The sequence below is a fragment of the Haplochromis burtoni genome, unplaced genomic scaffold (assembly GCF_018398535.1).
Source record: "Haplochromis burtoni strain Fernald_Lab_line unplaced genomic scaffold, NCSU_Asbu1 Contig_34, whole genome shotgun sequence".
Taxonomy (NCBI): Eukaryota; Metazoa; Chordata; class Actinopteri; order Cichliformes; family Cichlidae; genus Haplochromis; species Haplochromis burtoni.
In genome coordinates, this window is record NW_024582395.1 from 2,863,795 (window position 1) to 2,882,440 (window position 18,646).

The following is an 18,646-nucleotide window of genomic DNA, read 5'->3' on the forward strand; positions in this document are numbered from 1 at the left end:
TTAATTCATCATTGGAGTTTATTAGTTTTAGAAGTCATGTACATGTAATGAATTTATTTTGCATGTAAGTTAGTACAGTGTTATACATGCAATAAACATTAGTTAAATGATCAGTGATCGGAGGATGCCCACCGCCCAGTCGAGGTGATTCTTACTTCCTGAACTGAGGAACCGGGGACGGGATCTTGATGTCCTGCCCCCTCTCCAGCCTCTTCTCACATTCAATAAGGTAGTTAACACCATCAATCACTAACTGCACCAGCTCAACCTGTGAATGCAACGTAGCCAGTGTCAACAATATTTTATTATGAGCATGTACAAAGTTATTATAAAGGTTGCCTTTAACTGTAACTCAGCGGTTCATCGCTACATGCATCTGATCCTGAAACTCTATTGGATATAACTGAATGTTACAAGTACTGATGTCAAAGAGTAGCTCTTTTCACAAGTTGAAAGACATGAAATAAATGAAATTGTTTTTTGTTATTTGGTTGGATAAAAAAAACCATAAAGCATTTATTTTTTAAATCAGTCCTTTTTAACTGATTCCATATAACATATGGCGAGAGTCTGGAGTTACAAACACAATCATAGTATTTATTTGTTGACCTTTAAACTAGTTCTAACTTATTAAGTGAAATACCAGAAAAACAACACCACCAATGTATGTACTTGTGAGGTTATAATTTGTGTACACTGCACAAAAGAAATAAGAAATAAAAGCATTGCAATATTAAGCTGAGCTGGATCAAACAAAGTCTGTGATGGCGTTAATATCAAACAAACAAAATAAAATGGATCTTAGCTTTTTCTTGAACTTTTTCTTGAAGTTCAGCTAAGATACTGTGTGTTTTGTTGATTGCCATTCTTTGCTATTAACCCCTCCAACACCAGTACACACCTGGTTAGCATTAACTGCATTGCAAAGGCTCATGTGACACTCTGGCAAATTTAACTTAAACCTTTACACTTGTGCCTCCTGAGATTACCCTCGTCAGGCAGGGGCTTCCCCTGAGGCCATTTACAAACTTTGCCCCGTTTGGCCCAAATGGAAGTAACCACAGCACCCCACTATATCCCTGAACTTAAACACTAAGGTCCTTTCACAGCATTTGCCAAAGCCTGCAAAGACATTCTGCTCAGGAAAAAGCAGCCATTTAACCTTCACTGGCACACCCCTGCCTGGATTACAGATTAAAGAACAGCATGGGGTACAGTTATTCAAAGCTTACACCTGCTGTGCTACAAATGTCTGCTCTCCTCCATCTGACTCTGTTTCTCTCTGCCTGCTGTTCACTTTTGAGCTTTACTTTCTTTAGCTGTTGTCTTCATTCCCTGAGGATTTACCTCTGACTTGCCCAGACGGTCAAGGTTAGAGATGTCAAAGGTATCTCCGGTAGCGGCTGTGTCAACACCTCCCGTGCCTCTCTTCTGTAGTCTCAGATTATCCAGGATCTTTTTGAAGCGAGCATCCTAGATCATAAACACCAAACAAATTCAAGTTACTGTCAGATACACGAAGAATACGTGACATCACGTGCATGTGTTTGGAGTTAACGTGAGATGAACTGTCATTATGATTCATGAATTACCTTACTGAGGAGAGGCAGACGAATATGCACACCAGCCCGGAGTCCCGTGCCAAGATTTGAGGGGCAGGTGAGGATATAGCCCAGACGCTCATTCCACATGAACTCCCATCCTCTCTCCTGAATTAGATGCTCAACCTAGAAGTTAAAATAAATACTCAGATCTTAGATCAGATCTCTGAACTAAAATCTTAGTTCGAAGATCTGAATTAATCTGAGTCTTTGTTTCTTGATTTTTGGTCACTCTGCTAAAGATTAGTTTATAGACTCACAGTCTTGTAGGCAGAAATGACAAAAAGACTGTGATAAATTGAATTAATAGATAAACATTTCACTTGAAAAATTCACGCCGGACCAACGATAACTCAAAGATAAAGAGATGTGTATACCTGCTTCAGCCCTCTGCAGAATCTTTCAAACACTCTTTTCATGTTTCCTCCCTTCTCCATGGATATGACCCTTGTGTGATCCTCTTCATTGATCCAGATCAAGAAGTTCTTCTCATTGTTGTGCCTGCGTGTCAAGAAAAAAGGATTCAACTCCAGTTCAAAACTATATTTATATTTTCTTGTGAAGGCACCAGGGCATATAAGTGAATCAGTTTCAGTCACATTCAACATAAGAACAATTAAAAAAGCATATGTGAGGGAGAAAAATAACATTCTTAAAAAAGGAAATGGTGTTAAGGTTTGTAAAGGACGAGGAGAGATGCAAGTAAAGATGCTTTGAGTTTTTTAAAAAAAATGTGCTCTGAAAAGCATAATATGGTTTTAAGTCTCGACTTTAAGTGACTGATTTTGATTTTATTGGAGCTACTAGTACAGGTCTAAGAATACTAACAAACATGTATTATAAACTTTATGTTTATGAATGAAAACAAATCCTGGAAAAAGAGTAGCAGAAATAAGGTGGCAAGATGGAAAATTTACACATTAAAAAAATCAGCCAATACTAGGACTTATGCTACCAGAAAGCTGACATTTCATTCACTGGAGACAAACTACAGTTAATTGAATAGTTAAAATAGATGACACAGACTGACTCATTTTAATCATTTGTTCACAACAGACTTAATAAATAAATAAAAATTCAGTGTCTGTGCTGGGTTTTTTAAGTAAATTTCTTATTTCCTTAAAACTAAAGTGGCGCCTTTTACTATTTATATCATTTTTATTCTTTGATTTATCAAAAAGTTACACTGTCTCACTTACCACTATTTTTCTCTTTTAGCTAATTCTTTCTCTTAGATATATCTTCTTTAGTTTTCTCTTATTTTCTTTGATGGATTACTTGCTTCTCATTGATTTTCTGCAATAAATGTTAAGTGTTTTATGTATGTTGTAACTAAAAAATTATTTACTAAAGGACATATAACAGGATAACATCACATATCATGTGTCCAGTGTTTGATCATAGTGTACTGATGGAGCCTCTCTCTCACTGGTTCACGCCCAAAATGCATAAATAGTTATATAACCACTGACATTTTATATTGTATTATCTCTGGAAAATTACATAATATTACTTAAAATCCTTTGCTTTCCTCAGGATATTATCCCTTAAAAGTAAGCTATATGCTTTTGTCAGAATTTGGCAATTTTCTTAAAGTGACAGCTAATACCTAATGGTGCCTGATGTTAGACAGTATCACCAAATCAATCTGTTATAATTAACAAAGTGGTACGTCAGCAAATAACATGTTGAAATCAGTGATGAAAAGAATTTAGAATTGCAATGCATGTGTGGTTGGTTGAGATTTTAGCTCAGCTCCAGGGGGGATGTGGGGCAGAGTGTTGTGGGAATAGTTTAGTTTGAGTAACTGGGACACCTGTTGTGCATTCTCTAATCAACTTGTCCTCTTGAAGAGCACACAGACACCGAGAAGCTGCAGGAAGCAAACTGAGTTATCATTAATGCAGAGTGCACCCTGGAAGCTGGACGTGTCAAACAAGTGGATACTATTCTTCAGTAAATCTCTAACTCGAATATCTCCAAAATCTAGATTTCTAGGTCACTGAGCTACAAAACCACTATATTCCTTCTAGTCTGACTGTACTCCTAGTCTTACCAGATCCCACGAGCATCAGGCCAATCTCTGGCCATCCCAGCTGCCGTGAGCAGAGGTGACACAGGCTTATCAAACAGGAAGTGCTCCTGATTGGCCAGTATGGGGACACAGGAACCACGGGGACATTAGATAGCAAAAGAAATCAAGACAAAAAGAAAAATAAACCTTGCTTCTAAAAATGTGTAAATCTTCACTAACATCAATAAGCTGTTGCTGCTCTCTTTCAGTCATATCTCCCAAGCTGTAATATCGACCAGAAAGGTCTCCCTTCAGGCCAGCCAGAGCCGTCACAACCACACGCTCCACTTCACGGCGCTCGGAGCGCGTGCATGCAGGGGGGAGGCTCAGTCCACGGATGCTGCGACCGGTACGAACACGAGATGACAACACGTAGCGCTCATCAAAAAATCCTGAGGTGATCTGAGGACGACAAAGCTTTAGGTTATGTTAGGCATGTAAGAGTTAATACACGGACTCATGGATGCTCAAGATGATGTGATGCAGAGAACAGAAGAAAGTATAACCTTGGAAGCGTCCAGGTCAGTCGGGTGCTTCATTGTACGAGGGTCATAGCCATTGTGTCTATCCTTAATAACAGGGTCAAAAAGCTCAGCAAACACCTGATTAAAATAAAAATGAATCATTTTATTCAGATGGAAGCCACATCAACATGGTGCAAATCTGAACGCATACCTCATAGGTCTCCTCATCCCCAGCCACCATTCCCACAGTCTTAATAAAGGGGTGTCCAGGGTTGTCCACTCCAGTCTGGATGCACTGGTCCAGGGTCCAGTTGTTGGGTGTTGTCTTATCACTCAGACGTGCATAGATCCCTGGGGTCAAGGCCGAGGCCATGCAGTTGTTGTGTTTCCTCAGGTCAGGGAAATCAGCACTGTAAAAAGTTAACAAAAATCAATGTTTATACAAATAAATAATTTTCATAGCCAGGCTTGTAACCATCTAAATATTGTTTGAAATAAATTACTTGTCGTGGTGCTTTGGTTGTATTGGGGAAAAACAGTCTTTTTGCTATCTGCTTTTCTGCTGTAATTCAAAGAAAGTTTTGCCAAGTGATCCTGCAATGTAGGCCTGGATTCATGCAATAACTTGATTGACCAGTTAGCTAGACAACTCTCAGTTTGATCTCCCTTCACTTTATGACACCAATACACACATATACACTCATTTTCAAGTACCTGGGTGGATAGAGCCTTCTCCTCTCAGCAGCTTCCATGTTGTCACTGAGTAGGTATCCGGATGTCAGCGTGCCAGCTCCCATGGCCAACATCACTGCCGTGTTACGGCCAGAAATCACACGGGTGAAAGAGCTCGCCATGCTTGTGAGGTCTCAGTTGTTATCTGGTAAAAGTGCAGATGACAAAGGTTACTCTTCGAGAACTTCTAAATTGTAATTTATTGGCCCTGGATAGTAAAATTCCAATTTTCAGTCTGGCGGATTAAGAAACGTGAAGTTGTGTTTGTGTAGGAATGTACTGCAGTTGAGTATTAAAATCCATAATGAATGTAATGTAATGGTTACAATCTCACTGGACTGTTTCAGGCCATGTCTTTCATGCACTACCATACAGCACGCTGAGTTTCTCATTTAACGAATAGTGATGTGTCAGTCGCGAACGAAACTGCTCTTAGAGCCGCCTCTTTGAAGTGAACGACGTGAGCCGGCTCCTGTGGATTTTTTTTCTTTATCTCACCCTCTCTCTCGCACTTTTTTTCCGCTTCACTCCGCACGCAAGCCTTATGCTTTGCGCTGGGAAGAGGGGGGAGGGGCGGTAGTTACACTCGCAGTACCACAGGAACAGAGCAGGAGGGAGAGAGAGAGAAAGAGAGCCAGGGACAACAACATCACATTAGAAAGGTATAGTGATCATAGTGATCATCCACAACTATTTTCAGTTGCAGATGATAAAGGATTCAGAAAGTTTATTCATGCAGGCCCATATGTGCATCTTTTTGTTTCCATATATTTTCATATTTAGATTTAATTGTGTTGTGGTTTGCAGTGTTTTGTATTGTTTCACTTTAAATTTGTTTAAAAGGAAAACGCTGAAAATTTAAATAGTTAAAAGTTGAAATGTAAACAGGTGGTTTTTGTATTATATGATTTATTTATTACATTTTATGTGGAGTGAATAAATAAAAGTATATTTACGGTGGGCCCTAGAGACAAAGCATGTACAAACTCCAAAACACGCAAAAACCCAGAAGCACGTAAAAAACACAACAGAAGTGCTCCACGATGCTAGGGGGCAGTGTCGAGCTTTTGTTACCTAGTGGCTACACAAGCCAGGAAGTACCAACGACTGGATTTGGTGTGTGGTAGTAACAGGTAAATGTACTTTTTTTTAAAATTTGAATATATATGAGTGACTGTGTATAAATACACAAACAATACACATATGCTTTCAATTGTGTAATTTAAGTGATCTAGGTAGCTCTGTTTTGGAAGTTCAGTTAACGCTAGAAATGTGTTTTGGAGTTTGTACATGCTTTGTATATATTTATATATAAACATATATAAATAAAACCACAGGGTTTTCTTTTACATTAGTAATTCCTTTTGTGCATAATTTCATATTGTTGTTAATAATAAATAAATTAAAGCAACAAAACAACCTGAAGACCCGGTTGGGAGCCGAAAGAGCCGGTTCTCTAAAAAGAGCCGGAAATCCCATCACTATTAACGAAAGCTGAACTTTACAGGCATCCTTCCTGAAGGTCACAGGTGGCATTCAGGGAAAGCGGATAATTGGGAATCAGATTGTTAAACCAGACAGCACCGAGAGGAGAGCAGAAAAAGTAGTTACCTCCACAGCTGAGCAGAATATTTGCTTTAATAATTTGTACAAGTCTGTGCTGCAGACTGAAGCTCGTCGTATTTTTCTGCATGCTGTCACAAAGTTCAGCAATCCCTTAAAGTTTACATATTAAATTAAGACGTCTTAACACATATTCGCTCTTCGTGAGTACATACTCAGACAAAACCACTAATAGCCTTAAGCTATGAACTGCTTAAGTAACAGATACGCCTGCAGTCTGTGTGATGGGATTACTGGTGAAGCATACAGCAGTTCTGATTGGTCACCCAAAGAGAGTCACTGGCTCAGGTGATCAGGTGATTTGTGATTGGGTGCCTTGACCATATTAATAATTGCCTAATAATGTTTTTCGTAGTTGCTTGCAAGACTCCTCAGTCTGCTAATCAGAGCTTGCAAAGAAGCACAGTTTATTTTATTTTTATGTATTTTTAAGATACTTTAAATTAAAAATATGATGGGTTAAAAATTATTTATAGCATTATATATATACAACACACATTAACACAATATTAGAGAACTAGATGTGATATTACTGTATTGTTGCAGATTACCTATATTACAAAAGTGAATTTCTTTTCTTGTCTGAAATTAGGAGTCACAAATCATATCATTTTCTCTCTCTCACGCACACAGACTGATAGTAAGTTAGTGAAGTTAAGCTAAACTGCCAGCTTAGAGTTCGGCTCATCCGTGGAAAACACATGATTCTTTCTCAAACAGGCCAAGCTTGCACAGGACAAACAGAAGAAAACATATAGAAAGAAACCAGACATTCTTCAAGAAACCCAAGAAAGACCAAGAAGTGGAGTAAAGGTCTTTAAGGCCACGTTAAAGTCAAGGAGAAAAGTTGGATTAAAGGGATTTCTCTCAGGGAGTGCATAGTAAGTAGAGTGGGAGGCACCTGCACCTTTTGACCCTTGATAAAGACATACTGCTAAGTCTACAAATGGTTATCTGACTTATTTGCAGATTTTTTTTAAATAAAGAAATATAAAGTAAATGTAGGTGCAGGAGACATTGCTGGCTGTTTGACAAAGAATAACATTTAAGCAGAATAGTAGCAGATGGCTGGGAATAGAGGGCAGCTTAAGTGGTCTTAATGCAAGTGGCTGTGTGTAGACTATACTGTGTGGTGTAAATAATAATTTAAGGTAAAAGGATTGGAATTTTTTTTTATATCAAACAAAGATAATCAAAGTATTTCTATTATAGAATAATAAAAATACATCAAAAATGTATCAAACTGAACTGAAAAAAAATCATGTGATCCATAAAATAGTCTGTTAATGAATGTGAGAGCTACTGCACTTTTCCAAGTGAGGTGCATGAGCAAACAGGAAACATAAATGAGGAAAGGAGCCAAAAAAAATTCAGAATGTGAATTCTGGAGGCAGAATCAATTACTTACCTTTTGATAGCTGAAGAGTGGAGGTAGCAGAAGATCCTGCAGCTCAGTCCAACGAAGCTCAACCTGCAGAGTGAGAGCAGACAGAAGAACAGGGATGGGATCAGAGGAAGACGGGGCCACTGGCTCAGGATTAGCCTCTCACTAGGCAACAGACTGAAAATCCTCTTTCTGCTGTCAGTCATCATGTCTGTCTGCCTGCCTCTTTACACCAGCCATGGGTGCTTTCACGTATACATAAAAACTCACCTAGTCTTCCATGCAAAGCTGAAATTTGCACCATCCCTCATGCACATGAATAACAAAAGCAGGCTAATCAATCAGCTGTAGTCTGCTTCTGCTGAAATATAGCTGTCAGGTTGCTCTATACATTTAATATACAATCAAAACAATTTGCTTTGGATTTTTTGTTAATCATATTTACTATTGTTGTTATAAATGTGTTCATTCTGGCACTGAAAGGCATGTTTGCCACGTGTAAGACAAAGTACAAAAGGAATATTTAGCCTATAGGACTGATTGAAAACTGGGGCACGGACATTTCACCTGTGTGGTTGGATATCTGCACGTCCTCAAAATGCTCTAGCATTTCCTGGTGATGCTCACTGGCGTTTTGCATTACTTAATTTAAAGTCCAGCTTTGTTGTTGTTATTTTACGTGTGGCAAAAGCAAACATTTGCCATTGTACAATAAAAGTACTTGGATGGCTTAGTCAAATATACGGTCAAAGACCCATTTCTGTTAAACCTTTTAGACTACATATTCATCATTACATAGCGATTGTCTCTCCAAATTCAGTTCCCTTCTCTTTCGGCGTTACAAATTGTCACAGTGTTGTCATAAACTTCAACTGTCATCCATCTGTCCCTCAAAAACAGGAGTTGTGTTGGCTGATCTGCTGTAAAATGCCCGCTGAGAGACAACTGCTTACAACCTAAAGCTGCTGCCCTCCCTCAGTCTGTTTATCCACACTAAAAACTGATAGTAGATCCCACACTAACAACTTGCCACATCCCCTCAACAACAGTATGAATGATGACTTTATCACTAGCTCAACTTGTCTGAGATACACAACATGCCATTTTTCTTGTTCACTCTGTTTTTTTCAGGCCTGAATCGCTCTGTTTCTGCTCCTTTTCAGCACTGCTAGATTTTTTTCCTCTAACAATTGAAAAATATTTCCTTTTGATATTTAAATTTCACTTTGATATGTTAACTTGCTGGGTAAACCAAAAACAATCACTGATTGATTAAAGCATTTCCTCTCTATGTCTGTTATTTCTTCAAATGTAGATATTAGGTGCTCACTGCCCTTTTACTACTCTACCTGAGCACTTGCATACCTCATTCACCCATTGACTTTTTTTCTGTGTTTAACCCTTTCACGCACAGTGGTCACTACAGTGGATAGCTATTCAAAGGCTGTTTTCTTGTATTTGTGTCAGTGTTGATGGTATACTTGCACATAAACCACAACATTGGACACTGATGTGTCACTCCCTACACTGCCACCCACTGGTTGTTTAACGTTACTATAGATGTATGAGACCATGGTCCTCCATAATAAACAAATATGTAAGACTGCTTTCTTCCATTTGCGCAACATCTCTAAAATTAGAAATATACTGTCTCTTAGTAATGCTGAAAAACTAGTTCATGCATTTATTACTTCCAGGGTGGACTACTGTAATACATTATTATCGGGATGTCCTAAAAACTCGCTGAAAAGTCTTCAGCTAATCCAAAATGCTGCAGCAAGAGTACTGACAGGGACTAGAAAGAGAGAGCAGATTTCTCCTGTTTTGGCTTCCCTTCATTGGCTTCCTGTTAAATCCAGAATTGAATTCAAAATCCTGCTCCTCACATACAAGGTCTTAAATAATCAGGCCCCATCATATCTTAATGACCTTGTAGTACCATATCACCCTATTAGAGCACTTTGCTCTCGCTCTGCAGGCCTACTTGTTGTTCCTAGAGTATTTAAAAGTAGAATGGGAGGGAGAGCCTTCAGTTTTCAGGCCCCTCTTCTGTGGAACCAGCTTCCAGTTTGGATTCGGGAGGCAGACACTATCTCTACTTTTAAGATTAGGCTTAAAACTTTCCTTTTTACTAAAGCATATAGTTAGGGCTGGACCAGGTGACCCTGAATCCTCTCTTACTTATGCTGCAATAGACGTAGGCTGCCGGGGATTCCCATGATGCATTGAGTTTTTCCTTTCCAGTCACCTTTCTCACTCACTATGTGTTAATAGACCTCTCTGCATCGAATCATACCTGTTATTAATCTCTGCCTCTCTTGCCTCTGCCTGTCTTTATCCTGTTTTCCTTCTCTCACCCCAACTGGTCGCAGCAGATGGCCGCCCCTCCCTGAGCCTGGTTCTGCCGGAGGTTTCTTCCTGTTAAAAGGGAGTTTTTCCTTCCCACTGTCGCCAAAGTGCTTGGTCATAGGGGGTCATATGATTGTTGGGTTTTTCTCATAAAGCGCCTTGAGGCGACTTTTGTTGTGATTTGGCGTTATACAAATAAAATTGAATTGAATTGAATTGTCCTCCTGCTCACTAGCGATGGGATTTCCGCCTCTTTTTAGAGAACCGGCTCTTTCGGCTCCCAACCGGCTCTTCAGGTTGTTTTGTTGCTTTAATTAATTTATTATTAACAACAATATGAAATTATGCACAAAAGGAATTACTAATGTGAAAGAAAACCCTGTGGTTTTATTTATATATGTTTACATATAAATATCTCCAAAGCATGTACAAACTCCAAAACACATTCCTAGAGTTAACTGAACTTCCAAAACAGCTACCTAGATCACTTAAATTACACAATTGAAAGCATATGTGTATTGTTTGTGTATTTATACACAGTTACTCATATATATTCAAATAATAAAAATTTTTTAAAAAAGTACATTTACCTGTTACTACCACACACCAAATCCAGTCGTTGGTACTTCCTGGCTTGTGTAGCCACTAGGTAACAAAAGCTCGACACTGCCCCCTAGCATCCTGGAGCACTGCTGTTGTGTTTTTTTACGTGTTTTGGAGTTTGGACGTGTTTCGGGGTTTGTATGTGTACATGCTTTGTCTCTAGGGCCCACCGTAAATATACTTTTATTTATTCACTCCACATAAAATAAAATAAATAAATCATATAATACAAAAAAAAACTATTTACATTTTAAACTTTTAACTATTTAAATTTTCAGCGTTTTCCTTTTAAACAAATTTAAAGTGAAACAATACAAAACACTGCAAACCACAACACAATTAAATCTAAATTAAAATATGAAAACAAAAAGAAGATGCACGTTTTTTGTCCTGCATGAATAAACTTTCTGAATCCTTTATCATCTGCAACTGAAAGTAGTTGTGGATGATCACTATACCTTTCTAATGTGATGTTGTTGTCCCTGGCTCTCTTTCTCCCTCTCTCCCTCCCGCTCTGTTCCTGAGCTACTGGAACAGAGCACAGGCTGCTTTGGCTGCTGCCCCCGCGACCCGGATAAGCGGAAGAAAATGGATGGATGGATGGATGGATAGATGTATGACGTGTTTCATTGTAATTATTGTTTTTTTAACCCTGTCATGCATGAATTATGACAACCGCAATCAGGATTCTTTTCCTAAGTATTTTTATTAATATTTTCATGCCTGAAGGTGAATAAAAATACTTAAGAAAAGTATCCTGGTTGTTGTCATAATTCATGTATGAAAGAGTTAACAGCTTCCTATCTAACATTCACACACAAGTATGGATGAGCAACTTGGGGTTTGTGTGTTCTCCAAGGATATTTGGCATGCAGACTGGAGCGGTCAGGAATCAGACCAAAACCTTCCAATTAGTAGATGTCCTGCTCTATCTCCTGAGCTGCAGCCACCGCTTTCTAGTTTGATACTTGTTAATTTCAGAATATCTAAGACAATTATTAACCACTACATAATACGTGTCCATGAAGCATACAATCACTACATAGAATTAAATATGTCACCCACAATTAAACTGAATATAATGGACTGGTATTTATATAGCACTTATTCTATTCTTGCAGACCACTCAAAGCACTTTGGACTAACATACATATTTAACGATTCATTCATTTATTGCATTGTTCTGTTCACTATTCTTCCTCACCTCCACAGCCAGTGTAGAATTGCAGATCACCATAAGATCCGTATTTTAGGCTAAATCGACAAAAATAGATATTAAAAAGAGTTAGTCATTTACCAGTTTATAAGATTTATAAGTGTACTAAAGGGGCAGATAATACATCTTTTACCTTTGATGGTCTTGTTGAGCCCATGCTTGAGTGTCCAGAGCTGTGGCTGATGGATGTGTGTACTGGTGGATAAAGACGCAAAATCAGTTGTGACCACATGGTGGCAGGACAACCACAGTCATGGGTCATCATTCAGAGTCAGAACCTGTCATTTATGAGGCAGATATAGTGATTACAGTTGTTTCACTGACATATAGAACTTGTAGCACTTTATTTGTAGGTGGCAAGAAGTATACTTTTTTCCTAAAATATAATGTCGTGTTACAGTGGATGAGAGTGTTTCATTTGCGCACCACTCTGAACATCAGTGCAAAGCAGTCAGTAGTACTTTGTAATTTTGTGAAAAAGTGAAAGGAAAAAAGCAGTTGGGGAAAAAAACGTTATGCTCTTAAAATACCATCCTCCATGCAGTGCACTGAGTATGTTTGCCTCGGAGCTGCCTGGTTACTCTTTCACAAAGGACTACGCACATGTAAGCAGGTTTTATAGGCCAACGTAGAATACTGTATGCATGAACTGTACTTGTTGTTTTCAGCACTAGTCCCAAGATAGAGCACTCTTCATCAGAAGCAGCAATGCAGCCTGAAGCATATCCGAATAGAAATTCATAGCATGCTTTGCACATTCTTGTATCCCTAACAATCAAAATAAAAAGTGGCTTGGAGCAAATTAATTATACAGAGGGGCATCTTAATAAAATTCAAGGTCCTACTCTCTGCAAATATCCCAAGATCTGCATGAAATATCTCCAGACAACAAGGATAGAGATTTAGACTTTCAAATATCGTGTTGATTGTTATTACAATGCTTCAAATGTGAATCTGCAACATTTTAAATTACTTAATTATTCATTATTTGAAAAGCACTGTCACATTCGATATGCACAACCCCAATTTCAAAAGAGTTGGGATGCTGTGTAAAATGTAAATAAAAACATAATGCAATGATTTGCAAATCTCATAAACTCATATTTGATTCATAATGGAAAAAAAACATGTCAGATATTTATATTGAGAAAATATACAATTTTAAGAAGAAAATTAGATCATTTTGAATTTGATGGCCACAACACAGCTGGGGAAAAAAGTCAGTCATGTTTACTTTTATGTAGCATCCCCTATTCTTGTAAACATCTGGGAACTGAGGAGACCAGTTGCTGGGCTTTTGGGGGTGAGGAATGTTGTTCCCTTCTTGTTGGATTCCAGCTGCTCAACAGTCCTGGGTATGCTTTGCCATATTTTTGATTCATTATGTGTTTTTATTTGGTGAAGGGTCTGACTGCAGTTGGGCCAGTTCAGCCATGCTGTTATGATAGATGCAGTATGTGGTTTAGCATTGTTTTTGCTAAAATATGAGTCTGAAGGACACAGTAAATTTTTTTCAAAACACAATTTAAAATTTCAATCCATCTGACCACAAACCAGTTTTCCATATTGCCTCAGTTAATTTCCAATGACCTTTGGCCCAGAAATGATGGTACCATTTCTGGATCTTGTTCACACACAGCCTCCTCTTTGCATGATGAAGCTTTAACCTTTATTTGTGGATGGCACAAGGGAACTGTGTTCAGACATTAACTTCTGGAAGTGCAGTGCAGTGATTGCCATGACAGACTCATGCCTGTTTGTAATGCTGTGTATCACAGGGATCCAATATTGATTTTAGCCTTGTTCCTTGTGCACAGAGATTTTTGAAGATTCCCAGAATAGTTCTTTCATTGAAGAACATTATTCTATAGCCAGACTCAACATTATAGAATAATATTCAAAGGGTGACTGGACTCTGGTGTAGGTATAGAATGAGGACCTCTGTCAGTCAGAAGGTGCTCATAGTAAAGCCACTACAAGTTGCTCCTTTCACTACTCACTGCACAGTGAAAGGAGCAACTTGAGGTGGTTCAGCTACCAGGAAGAGGCCCCAGGACAGAAGAAAGGGAGCTGGAGAGATTATGTCTGTCAGCTAAATTGGGAATGCTTCAGTGTCCACCTGGATCAGCTGGAGGAGGTGGCTAGTGTAAGGGAGGACTGGTGATCTGAACCTGGATCAACGGCAGAAAAATTCTGTACATAATATATTACATGTACAGTTTTTTAGATGCAGTATTTTGTAGGTTGGAGAACTTCTGCCCATCTTGACTTCTGAGAAGCTCTGCCTAAGATGCTCTTTCGATGTTAATGGCCTGTTGCCAGTTAACCTAGTTAGCAGCAATGTCCTTTCAGCTGTTTCTTTTTAGAATCACTTACTTTTCCAGACTTTTGCTGCCCCATCCAAACTTTTTTGAGACATGATGCTACCATGAAATTCAAAATGAGCTAATATTTTTCATGAAATTTTTGTTTACATTTTTTTCTGTGCATAACAATGAGTTTGAAATTTGCAAGCTACTGCATTCTACGTTTACTTACATTTTACTCAGTGTCTCCAACTTTTTTTGGAATTAAAATCTATTTCTGGTGTCTGGTTTTACAAAGTTTGGCCACAATATTTTAGTGATATTTTTTGATGCATTATTGAAAGGAGCTGAAGTGGATTCAGCATTAGTGGTAATATTACTGAAATTCTTACTAAGGACTCCAAAGAAATATGCAAACGTATAAGGCATGTTGAATTTATTTCCCCTGCACCCACACATGAAAATGCAAACAAATAAACACAAAGATAATATTACAATACAAACATAGCATACTGTATTCCCACACTTTTAATGTGAAACAGACACTCAGAATTACAGATGCAGTGAAAAAGGGCAAGTTTTCCCAAGAGCAAAGTCTGAAACATTTCCTCTAATTGATTTTGAATAAGGTTATTGTTCTGTGAGAAAAGTTGCAACACTGCTACTGCATAACAACAGCTAGTTTTGCAGAAGACACAGCCAAGAGGCTTAACTTTGTGAGGTACACTAAGAGACAAACGTGCCTGATTCGATGGACAAAGTATTGTTTTTATACCTTTCTTTTTTTTCCTGACAGCTACAGAGACGATATTATTATAGAGAAGCAGAGGAAGAAGGTAAAGGAAGCGTCCAGTCAGACATGCACAACATGCAGCTGTTGTGTGCATGCAGGACAATTATACTTATCATATCATTAATACAGAAAACAATGTCTGATTATTGAAGTGCTACATTTTTTAACCTTCAAAAGGCATTTTTTTAGAATAAAGTTGAACAGATTTTTTTTTCCTATACAAGAGCCTCCGATGCAAAATTAAAATTCAACATGAAAACCAGAGACAAAGAAAAAAACCCAACAACAACAATAAAATCAGTATTCACAGCATAACAATTCCAATTATTTCTTCTTCAATCGTACAATTTGTGTAAAGTCACTATATACAAAAAATAATATAAATACAGCATCTGAAATAAATAGCATGGTAAATAACGATCACCCTTTCAATCAAGCAAAGCTACATCTCAGGGAGTGCACTGTGTACTGTCCCAGTTTAGACTGTAGTCGCCCCAGTTACACATAGAGGCCTGATGACACCCACTAGCCCAGCTGACAGTCAATAAATGCCAAAAAAACAAACAAATTGCACACACATGCTGCAAAGCTTTGTGTTAGCAGAGGTTATAATAATATTTAAACAGTAGAGGGAGATATATGCTCATTGGATGCTGCAATGGCTTTACTACATTACACTGACATGCTACTGTTTAGTCTAAATGACACGTCTGATCTTAAAAAAAAAGGAAATGAATGGGTAAAATTACAGTCTTAATTTTAAATAAAATTTTAATATTTTAAATTTGAATTTATATAAAACTTTGTGCTTGCAAATTTTCAATTTGGGAATGTGGGAGATTGACCTGCACTAGTGGAAGGCACTGAATAAATGTTTTAATTTTAATCATTCATATGTTCTTTAAAAAAAAGTCAACCAAATTAAGCAATCACAAATAAATATAGAATTAATTGCTTAACAAGGGAAAAATCTAAATTCATTAAAATATATCACATTTTGTGTTTCGTTTTCATCTTTCTGCATTATATGTGAAGGTTTAAAGGCTTTTGACGCATTCAGCCCACTGAGGATGCATAATGGCTTAAGAAGTCACCCTGGCAAAAGCGGTGCATGCTAAGCAGAGGATCAGGGGTCAGAATGAAGGCAATTTAGACAGTTACATCCCAAGCTGAATTCATGCAAGTTTTATGCAGTGACCTTCATGACAGAAAGCATTTTAGGGGTCTTGCTCCACAGGACATGGCACGGAAAATGCACAGGCAAAAGAACACAGACAATAGTACAGAGACGTAAGCTCAAACACCTCTCTGTCACACTATCTGTATATGCTACATCTCTGTTACATCCATTAACTCCTCTCTCTCACCCTGTCCTGCACTCTCAGGCTGCCTCAGGAAGTGTGATGCCATGTGCACCAGACTATGACATACAATTTCCTCAAAACCTTCATACAATGCAACCTCTCTTTCCCCTCGAAGACGAGCTGTCTTACAACCTTACAGGTGCATTTCTCATTCTTATATTCCCCTTTCTCTTGTAAAGCTCTCAAACATGTTCAACTGACCGCATGCATCGATATCTGTCTCCTTAGACCAAATCTCATTCTATTTCCAAGTTGCTCTGAAAATTCTTCTTCCAACTTTCTCTTGATTGATGAGATCACGTGGGCGTTTTGCCCTTTTGGGGGTCCAGGTTCAGCAGGCTCCCACAGGCCACAAACAGCTCTAACTCAGGCGGGAAGCCTGGGCTCTATCTTCAGGGAGAGATCGTAAAGTGTATCCTCATCCATGATCAGAGTCTTATCCAGAAGGTATTGGGTCACCTGGTTATAATCAAATATGGATTACAGGCATGATAATTAAAACATCTTTACGGCTACAGCTTCAATTATTTATTTTCAATTAAAGATTGATGTGATTTTGACTATAAGATGATCTCACAGGAAATACACCAATAGGATTTTGCAAATAAGCTATTCATTAAAGTAATCTGTTTTCTGGTTGGTCCAACTAATACCTGTTTGAAAGATGAGTACATTAGAGCAAAAACAGGAGACTGGGCAATTTGGGATGGTTTCTATTGTTCCATGCATTCTTTAAAAAAAAAAAGACTACCCATATATCAAAGGGATTTTCAGTAATCCTCTCAGAACAAGAGCCACGACAAGCACATCCAAGAATAATCTGTGCAGTCAAACCAAGCAAAACTAATTCCTTAAAACCACTCTCAAACCTCACTTCTTCAGACTAGTTTTCTTTTATTATTTTAGAAGCTTTTTGACAGTTTAAATGTTATCCTGCCCTTTGATTATATTGTTTAAGTAATAATAATTGCATGTCGTCTAAATGAAATAATGCCTTGTGATGTTTTTGATCTTTAGATAAAGAAAGGTAGTACAGATAAAAATGAAAAATAAAAGTACCTTGGGCTGATGCTCTATTCTGTACGGCGTCTGCTGGAACTGTCGGATCTCTCTGATGATGTGAGATATCTGAATAAAATATGGAATTTATCTTAATACTGACTTAACAGCGTGCACCTCAAGATGATCTGCTTCCAGTGCATTTATTTACACACGCTTACCATCCTCATTTTGGAGAAGTTAACAAGACCCTCCTCTGTAAAATTTGGTGTTCCCTCTTCTATAAAGGCCAAGTCTGTTAGATACATTCCCAAATATGGCACACAAGGAGGGTTGCAACTGGAATGAGAGAGTTAAAGAATAGTATACAAATCAACTTGCTTCCAAGTCCATAAAAACTCATTTTTTGATACGTCTGTCCATCTATTCTCTCCTGCTTATCCCTATCAGGGTTGTCGGAGTGTATCCCAGCTATCATACAGCAAGAGGCAGGGTACAGGTCGCCAGTGTGATGCAGGGCTAACACAGAGAGACAGGCAACCATTCCCTCCCACATTCACACCTATGGGAAATTTGAAATCACCATATAATCTAACCCACTAAAGAATAAAGCCGAAGCCACTGAAAGGCCTCGGCCAGATGACGGATTCAAACCCAGGGCCTTCTTGCTGTGAGCCAACAGTGCTAACCACTGCACCATTGTGCTGCGCTTTTTCTTACATATGATGGTATTTTAAAAACAAATGCAAAGTCTCACTTTTTCAGCGTCTCCCTCAGATTTTTAAATCGTCCTTCTGAGGACACAATCTTCTGCAGTTTGTCCATCAGGGCTTTAGTCTGGAAAAGATCACAAACAGGCATTTATAATGATCTAAAATGGCAAGATTTGAAGCTTTCTCCAGCCATGAATAGCATTGCAGGCAGCCTGTCTGCTGAATGTTATCAGGATTAAGTAAAGAGCAGACAATAAACCTTACCGCTATTAACATTAAGTGCGATTAAGCACTCGTCTCTTCTCTGAAGCCCTCTAATGGTACAGTATCAGTGCCAATGAAAGAATTCCCATTTGTAAACATTTTGGACAAAAGATGTTTTTTTCTAGTGCTTCACGATGAGATTAAGCGTTTATACACTTTAG

General features: G+C 38.3%; 2 protein-coding genes across 4 annotated transcripts in view; both read right to left on the reverse strand.

The window, feature by feature from the left end:
• Positions 1-8,020, reverse strand: LOC102304736 (creatine kinase U-type, mitochondrial). The gene is made up of 10 exons (XM_005919115.2): positions 7,903-8,020; positions 4,854-5,016; positions 4,351-4,549; positions 4,182-4,277; positions 3,856-4,077; positions 3,658-3,743; positions 1,979-2,102; positions 1,593-1,727; positions 1,348-1,473; positions 1-268 (listed from the first exon to the last, which is right to left on the reverse strand). Exons 2-10 carry the CDS (start codon positions 4,991-4,993, stop codon positions 152-154), a joined length of 1,245 nt encoding a protein of 414 aa, XP_005919177.1. The 5' UTR covers positions 4,994-5,016; positions 7,903-8,020; the 3' UTR covers positions 1-151.
• Positions 8,021-14,771: 6,751 nt separating this feature from the next.
• Positions 14,772-18,646, reverse strand: part of rasgrf2b (Ras protein-specific guanine nucleotide-releasing factor 2b) — a 42,201-nt gene continuing 38,326 nt past the window's right edge. For all 3 annotated transcript variants that reach the window (XM_042219531.1, XM_014332599.2, XM_005919116.3), the window contains 4 exons: positions 18,266-18,345; positions 17,730-17,847; positions 17,569-17,637; positions 14,772-16,968 (listed from right to left, as the gene is read on the reverse strand). In XM_042219531.1, coding sequence (XP_042075465.1) covers positions 16,876-16,968; positions 17,569-17,637; positions 17,730-17,847; positions 18,266-18,345 — 360 coding nt within the window. In that variant the 3' untranslated portion in view covers positions 14,772-16,875. The remainder of the gene's footprint in view (positions 16,969-17,568; positions 17,638-17,729; positions 17,848-18,265; positions 18,346-18,646) is intronic.

Coding starts and splice junctions, on each gene's coding strand:
- LOC102304736 (XM_005919115.2), bottom strand. CDS start 4,993: ATGGCGAGCTCTTTCACCCGTGTGATTTCTGGCCGTAACACGGCAGTG. Junction 2,103..3,657: donor CCTGATGCTCGTGGGATCTG/GTAAGACTAGGA, acceptor CTTGACACGCAG/GCACAACAATGAGAAGAACT. Junction 1,728..1,978: donor TCTGCAGAGGGCTGAAGCAG/GTATACACATCT, acceptor TTTAACTTCTAG/GTTGAGCATCTAATTCAGGA.